Genomic DNA, 8,509 nt, shown 5'->3' on the forward strand with positions numbered 1-8,509 from the left:
CATTGTTGATTTCCCACTGATGTCCACCTGTGTTAACTTTTAGCAGAACAGTAGATATTATCAAAGAGTTTTCTAGTAAGTTTACATGTTGATGTAGAAACAAAAAGAGCCTCATGCAAGCATCAGATCAAATCCAAGCTAGTAGGATTTCACACTGATTAAGAACTGTTTCTCCTGTTAGTCTACTGGAAATGGTTGGACAGAGGTTTCGGATTAGATCACCAGCTGTGTTCATTCACAAGTGAACTGCTTTCATTTTGACTGGTTCAATTCTGCATTCCTGTGAGTCGACTCAGTAGCAATCCACACACATCATACCTACAATGTTTTAAGGGAAATCATATTGTAGGTTTGAATAGTATTGCATTTACCCTTATTTTGGGATGTAGACATTTGATTTTTGTTTGAGATATGTATTTCCTCCCAAAGTATGTAAGAAACTGATAACAACCAATCTGATAATATTAAAATTACTTTATTACTCAAATGAAGCATTCTTTAACATATACAAAGCAGAATTAGCGAAAATTTAAGCATGGTTTATATAAAGCTTTTTTATATATCTGAATTCAAATCAGTAATTTCATGTAATTTTACAAGCTGGTGAATAAAACTGCAACAATACAGTTACTATTGAAAGTGACCTAACCTCGTTCATCTTCACATGACCTGACAGTAGGTGTGTTCATGTAGCCACAGGCCTCCTGGAGTTGAAGACCTTGATCCCGTTTTGCATTGAAGATCGGGCGTATTTGGTCAGGAGGGCTCCAGTGGTTTGTTTCTCACCGCACAGGTCTCTGAGTGTAGAGAAGAGCAGGGATGCATTTCAAATTATAATCTATCAGAGAGCTTCGAAAATGGCTGTCAATCAGAGGAATCATACTCCTTTATTTCAAATGTATGATGAATGGATGAAACCAACTGTATGTATGGGGTGATGTCCTCCTCTGTCCATTTCTCTCGGAGTGTGAAGAGGTGGTTGAAGCGTTCCAGTGTGTCCTCTGGGAGATCCTCCACTCGTAGCAGGCAGATGGTCTCTGGATGGGACGTACGGTCTACTAAAGCAACACTCTGGGAAATTCACAAAGCAAAAGAACAATGACAATGACAGAAAAAACATCAGTAGCAAGCTGCTTCTTTGAGAGTCTGCTGTGATACTTCAGATCTCTGGAGTGAAACACTGAAATACCTTGTGTAGGAAACGTGCCACATAAATAAACTTACTTTGTCTTTGCCACGCATTGACTCAGTCTATTAATCAAATTTATTTATAAGGCACATTGAAAGGTGCTGTACATGACAGCAATCCACAAACAGTATAGATTAATGTGTGATGATTACTAGTTTTAGACTGAAAAACAACAAAAAGGAGAACATTCCCGAGCAAGGTGCACCAGGTGGGTCTAAAAAAGTAATAATTTTATTTGACTGAGCTAAAATCAAATCTAGACTCAAAAACACACTGAGTGCATAAAGGCTAACAAGCAATCGGAGCTGGTTCTGGTCTTATTGTGCATGTCCACATGAATAATCATGGAGCGCTGAGTGAGTAGCAAGTAGCACCCAAGTAACACACCTCCATCTAGTGTTGGGTATCATTTGTTTTTTTCCCAATACCAGTGCTTAATAGATCATTTTTAAAATAGTACTGGTACCTGAATTGCTTATTTTAAAAGAAAAAAAAACTACAAAAGGTGAAAAAAATGATCACGGTCAGAAAAACATTAAAGACATTTTTGAACCATAAACATAGATAAAATACAATGATGAAAAGAACTCTCACTCCCCTCTTCTCTGTGTGCAGAATAAAAGAGACACTCTCACCTTCAGCTGGTCCAGTCTAGTGCTCATGCCATCTGGGACGCTCTGCTGCCAGACCTCCTGAAACTCCCTTAGGTTGAATTTGACAGCGTTCTGCAGCAACAACAGTGCTGTAGCCCGACATACTTTATCCTCATGCAGTGCATAAAAGACTTTGTCTATATAAGGGAAAGGGGAAACACCATTGTAAGTGTGGTAAATGTGCATATTGTGCATGATTCAAGCACTGATTCACCTTTGATAACTTAGGGTTATGGGCCAAGTTATGACAACTTGTTGAACTTTACCGTTTTCAGTGTAGCGCTTCCCATAGCAGTTCAAACAGTGCTCGATCATCTCTCTGTGAAAGATAGAAGAAAATTCATTAGAGCTCAGCATCGACTGGAAGAGCCACCGAGCCCTAAACACAGGCTCATTATGAAACTCATTAGTTACACATTAAAGCTTTTGGTTGTTTTCTAAGCCCCTACTTCAAACACTCATATTTTCCTTTGACTGTCAAGTGACTACAAAGATCACATGTTAACTTACTTGGGCTCCAGAGGACCTAACTCTTCCAGACTGGTTTCAAGGGGAACCTTGCTGAAGGACCAAGACTCAGAATCCACCAGCTGAGTCACGTGACCGAGCAGCTTCATCTCATAGTCAAAGTCCAGCACACGCCAGTAACCTGGAAGAAAGAAAATGTTCTCATCTCTCTAAATGTGTCTGTTTTCTGTGAGTGAATATCTTTGCGCATTGAACCTCAAGGAACACTTCATTAACAGTAGTTTTTCATTTACATCTGTTATAATTTTAAAACTGTTTGTTTACCATCTATCCTGCAGGCATTGATGGTCTCTAAGTTGGTCTTTATCTCTTCCTCACTGGCCTGGATCCTCTCCAACAGATCCTGCATGGTGTACTGGTAGATACATGTTACATTCAAAGGAGATGAAGAATGAAATATTCTAAACTTGATATGTCAACCTGAGTCAGCTCATTATTTCTGCTGATGTATCACCCAACACATTAATCATTTGGTAACACCTGTCCTTTACACATTTCTATTATCAAGGACTAATGTAGAGTATGTTAAAAGTTCAAAGTTAAAAAAATGCTTTAATGGCATAAATGATTGACACCTTTGTTGCCAAAGCAGAGTACATCAAAAAATACTAATAATGACAATCACAATAATAATACTGATAATAATAAAATACTAAAAATACAATTATAAAACCTAATAATATCTCTAATCTGATGACATTCAGAAACAAAACATGCAGCTAGGTGTATATGTTGACATTCTTCTGCTAGACATGGTGTCATTAGTTCTTCATGTGATCCTGCTGCTGTAACCTGGCTCAAACAATTCTTTCTTACAGTTTCATACTGTGGGCAGATGAGGAGAAAGTATATTTCATCTTCAGTTTTTCCTCATTCACAATGTTTACAAATTCTTTGGTCTCTAAGTTTCCAGTTTTTATGACGACCTGTTTCAATTTATAATTTATGGTCGCTGAGTCTGTACATTGTTGAAATTTTCCTTTGTATGGGGTTTCTCACACACCTAAGATATTCAGCTAAAGAATACTCTATTCTCAGTAGACAATAACATTCTAATTCATTGTAGGATTTTATTTCATTTTGCCAATATATAATGTATTTAGATTTGTTTTCTTTGTCAATAATTTTAATTTGTGTTTTAGAGAGATTATGTAGCTCTTTATTCTTTAGCTGATAATTTATTTAATATTTTTAAGGGGGTTAGAGGCTGTTGCTCAGAAAGGCCAGGTGATGGTATGATTCAGGATCAGCTTGTGCTGGGTGAACCTGGAACTTAATGGCTCTTTTGATCATGTGTAGAGAAAGAGGGAATTCCCCCAGTTCTGCTCTACATGCCAGGTTTGGACAGTTTCTGTGGACCTTTAGGGTCTCTTCACAGAACTGGAGATGAAATTTTTCTGTTGGAGGTAAGTCCCAGGATGTTTGCCACTGTTTTAGGCTGGCCACACACTAGATTATTTTTTAATCTGAAATTATTTTAGAACCATGGGAATCCACAGACTTCAGGACAATTTCCAAAGATTTTTTATCTTTAATCCTCTGAACGCACACACTAGACGACTCAGCCAGACTGTCAGATCACTGGAGATCACACACCTACTGACCTGCCTACGGCCTCGCTTGATCATGTGACTTCAGGAAACAAAAAAAAAAAAAAAACGGATGTCTGTCAAAACCGTCTTGCTGTCTCTCCACAACAGGCTGTCCTGGCATGTGTTACAGGTGTAGCAAAAATCAAAAAACAAGGGAAAGACTCAGGATGAAATCCTGGCTGGAATTAAGGTACAGTTGTGTTCTTGGTTGTGAGCTGTGAAAGTACGTATGATCCGTCTGGTGACGCTACTGGTGTGCTCACTCTCATTGGTTGTTGTGGGTACTCCGTGAGCGGCACTACGACCTAGAATCGTAAATATCAAACATGTTTGATATTTATGATTCAGGGTCTGGGAGGCTACGACGCAATTTGGAGCAGTAAATTAATCGTGTTGACACCACACAAATGCAGACTACTCAGACAAATAACAGTCTGTGACAAGGCTCCAGTCGGTATACACCCCCACAATTGTTGAGGGAGTTAAACCTTGCCTAAAATCAGGCTTAAAATCCTGTAGTGTGTGGCCGGCCTTAGGACAGGGCCCCACAATTCACGCCCATACATAAGAATAGGAGTAATAACATTACTGAACTTTTGTTTTACTTTATGTTTACATGTTTGTACTATTTTTAGTTTAGATTCTTTTGTCAATTTAATAAATATGTTCTGAAGGTGTTGTGCGGCCAGATTTATGTTTTTCTCATTCAATTCATACTGGGTATTTAGAAAGTCTCCAACATGTTTTGGATTTGGTCATTTGTTTGTGGTATAGGCAGTGGTGCTCTCCTCTGACCATTTATATCTTAATGGTAGAGGAAATAATCTGTTCTTCAAGTTTGGTCTCAGAAATGGTGTTAAGGACTTTTTAAGAAACAAGGTTATTTAACTATGGTCTGATAGGGGCAGTTGGGGCAACACTATAAATGCACTGATATATTCTGGTTTAATATCAGTGATGGCATAATCTACAACACTGCTACCTAGCACAGAGCAGTATGTGAATCTGCCCAGAGAATCGCCCCTGATTCTACCATTAACAATGTACAGACTCGTGTCTTTACACAGCTGAAGTATCTGTTTGCCAGTTTTGTTGACCACACTATCATAGCTTTGTCTTTGTTTAGTTATCCAAATATCTCTCTCTCTCTCTCTCTCTCTCTCTCTCTCTCTCTCTCTCTCTCTCTCTCTCTCTCTCTCTCTATATATATATATATATATTTATTTTAGAGTTCTTTAAGATATTCTTCTGGGAAGTAAGGTGGAAGTTATATTGCACACAGATAAACATCTCAGTCATTTTCCAGGATGCTTGAATTAATTTGAATCCAAATATATGATTTACCTTTCTTTGCTTTTGAGATTTGATTTTTGTCTTCCCTCTGTACCACAGAAGTAAGCCACCAGAATGTCTGCCATTCTTGGTAAAATCATGTTTTACAGATGGTATAATAAGTTCTATATAGTTTGTTGGACAGTTAATCTCTGTTTCATTTAAAATATTTATATCAATATTCTTAATACTATTTACAAAGTCTGGGTTTATAGATTTTAAACCAAAGACTGAGGAGGGCAAACCTTCAATATTCCAGCTACTGACAGAAAAAGATATGGTAATGTTTCTGCTCTTGTCCTATACTAGGTGTTCCACTAAAAGATATCTGATCTATAAACACAAAGTCAATTAAATGCAGGTTGTTCTAAATTTGTTGCTATGATCTAGTACTTTTTTCCTTTTTAACTAAGTAATTTCGTGCATATTAATGAGATACTGCCTCTTATCTGACTGACATTCTGTTCATTGGGTGGAGGAAACCCAGCCATGACAATAAAATATGTATCTACCGTGTTCTCTGTATTCTCCTCCTGTCCCACTAAAGCAGGGCCTTCATAAGGATTCTCCATTAAAAGCTTCTTCAGTTTCTTCAGTTTAGGTCGTTGTTTTCGCAGTTCCCAATAGCTGTTACAAAATCCCCAGATCTGAAATCAGAGGTAGGATACTCTTGAGTGTTTTTGAACCTCGACAGCTTTTATCTGTTTGTGTGTCATTTCCTACCTGAGCATGCTCCACATGCGAGCTCTCCTGACTGTTGGTCAGCTGGTCTGGAGTTTTGCATCCGGGTACAAAAAGCAGCAGATTGGATGTGTCAGCGATTTTTAGATCATAGGTCTTGTCACCACTACAGAGAACTGCACGCTCATCCTTATCCCCTCGGATCACGAGACTGTACAAAGGAAAAAAACTGTGTAATAAACAGTTTGAGACGATCATTTTTAAAATATTGAAATGTATCCTGACAACACATCTTGTGCTATTATACTGCAAATCTGTTTGGATAGTGGTCTGATCTAGGACTGTCAGCATTAATCCTGATTAATTAGGGTTAGGTCCATAATTAGTGCATTAATTTTGTTCCAATCACGACTGATCACATGCTTGATTGTCCCTTCCAGCACACCTTGGCTAAGCTGCTGCAATGTCTCCCTGCAGCCACATTGATGTGAAATAAGTCCACCACTGCTCCTTAATGTCATTTCACTTAAAAACACCCACAGACAGCTCAGTGGACCATTCAAAAGTCATCTGACAGCACCTTGTGTTATCAAAAATGTACCTTTTTACAATTCCCTTTCTTTCCTTTTCCATCCATTACAAGTTATTTATCAATGGTAAGGTTAATGTCATAATCTTGATCTACCCTAAGTACCTTTTTTTCCCCAAAATAAAGCAGGTCTGTATGCAAATAGGAAGTCAGTTATCCGTAGGTTAAGACAGAAGAGAAAAATTCAAAATGTAACAGAAAATGTTATAAAAGCAAAACAGTGAAATTTCAAAAATGTGAGATTTATCTGAATTAACTACATGAATAAACTGCTATAAAAAATGTAACCATCACACAACCCAAGTCTGAATACATTTTTGTAATACAAGAAAAAAGAGGAGGTGCGACTTAGGTTTTAGATTTGTACTTTCAACATTATAGTACATCTGAGGTCAGATGTAGCTGGATGTCATCCCCATAACAGTGATAGGATAAGGTCTTTAAAGCTGTTGATTATGTGGCTGAGTGGGAGCAGGTACAAAGAAAATATAATATTGGGCCAAGGACCAAACCTTGGGAACTCCACAAACCAGGGAGGATCAGAAGAGCTGTGGTTGTTAACAGTGACTGAGAAAGTTCTGTCTGACAGGCAGGAGGAGAACCAGTCAATGGCTGAGCCAGAAATACCCTCCCACTGCTTTAGCCTATGAACTAAAATACCATGATCCACAGTGTCAAAGCCTGCACTGAGATCCAATAAAACCAACACAGAACATTTTCCTTCATCCCTGCTAAGCAAAAGGTCATTAAAAACTCTAAGAAGTGCTGATTCTCTTGAATGAGAGGAAATTTTCATAGTTCTAACCAGATTCTTCTATTAAATTGGGAATCAAAACTGAAAACACAAAAATGAATAATCTTTTGTTTTCCTGTTTTTTGTTTTCTGTTCCTGTTTTCTTTTTCCTAAAATAATTTTAAAAAACGAGAAACATTTGTTTATCATACTATTGTTTCTATGTTCTGATCAAAACAGGAAGAGCAAATAATGTAAAACTGGAGATGTAACATACTTTTTCCTGTATGTGTGACCTGCTGCAAATGCTCTGAAAAAAACTGAATTTTGAAGGTGAAGTTAAGTGGATATTCCTCTTTCAGTCAGAATGTAAAAACGATAAGATGAAAACAAAACTGTTTCTCAAAACAAAAAAGATGAGATTAACTGCCTCTAAGAGCCTAAGGTATTTTCCGTGTATTTTCCCATTTTTAAATGGTAACTGGTAAACAGCTTGTACCTCAGTTTTGGACCTCTCATTTCAAATTAAAAATTTGTTGGCTGTAAAATACACCAACCATCTGAGAACTTCTTAAAAGTTCATTGATTTTGGGGTTATTTAAGTAAAATGACCAAACGACTGTTATTAATCTCCTTCTGGATTTTTTTACTTTTAAGTTTAGTTAGCCCGATAAACATCCACTTTAAAAATGTAAGCACTTTTTGTCGTACTTGAAAGTATTAAATAAAACTATAATTTTAGACATTTTAATTCTTCGATTGGTAGTCTGAATGATCAACCATATTGATCAGGTCACGCATTAAGAGATTTAAAATAACAAAGTTACCTTTGACCAGCCTCTATAAGTTTGCAGAGGTTATCGTCCAGCTCCATCAGACAGTAGTCTGCAGATGAGACGTTTTCACCAAAAGACAGACAGTGGATCGTTTTCTGTAGATCCTCCTCCTTCAGCTTAGCGATCTGCAGAGTCGACTGAACCTCCTCTAAAGTTCTCATCCTGGATCTCACGGCGGGTCAGTTTGGTAATGTTTAGATCAAAAGACTCCTTTTTAAGTATACAGACAAAAATACCACAGAAAGTTCTTATCTAAAGGGTATAAACAAAGTAAAAACGATGTGCATTCACGTCAATATTCGGTGATTGTCAAATTTCCCCGCGTTCTTTTGTTGAGGGAAGGAAGTGTGATGACTACGTCAAGGTGCGACGTCAA

General features: G+C 37.5%; 1 protein-coding gene across 1 annotated transcript; it reads right to left on the minus strand.

Annotated features, from left to right (window-relative positions):
• Positions 1–459: 459 nt before the first annotated feature.
• dscc1 (DNA replication and sister chromatid cohesion 1) lies at positions 460–8,464 on the minus strand. The gene is made up of 9 exons (XM_041793969.1): positions 8,125–8,464; positions 6,018–6,186; positions 5,807–5,941; positions 2,635–2,725; positions 2,353–2,491; positions 2,109–2,161; positions 1,825–1,979; positions 923–1,071; positions 460–797 (listed from the first exon to the last, which is right to left on the minus strand). Exons 1-9 carry the CDS (start codon positions 8,292–8,294, stop codon positions 686–688), a joined length of 1,173 nt encoding a protein of 390 aa, XP_041649903.1. The 5' UTR covers positions 8,295–8,464; the 3' UTR covers positions 460–685.
• Positions 8,465–8,509: the final 45 nt, after the last annotated feature.

This window comes from Cheilinus undulatus, linkage group 8 (assembly GCF_018320785.1).
Source record: "Cheilinus undulatus linkage group 8, ASM1832078v1, whole genome shotgun sequence".
Lineage (NCBI taxonomy): Eukaryota > Metazoa > Chordata > Actinopteri > Labriformes > Labridae > Cheilinus > Cheilinus undulatus.

Coding starts and splice junctions, on each gene's coding strand:
- dscc1 (XM_041793969.1), bottom strand. CDS start 8,294: ATGAGAACTTTAGAGGAGGTTCAGTCGACTCTGCAGATCGCTAAGCTG. Junction 1,980..2,108: donor GAAGCGCTACACTGAAAACG/GTAAAGTTCAAC, acceptor TCCCTTATATAG/ACAAAGTCTTTTATGCACTG. Junction 798..922: donor GACATCACCCCATACATACA/GTTGGTTTCATC, acceptor CTCTACACTCAG/AGACCTGTGCGGTGAGAAAC.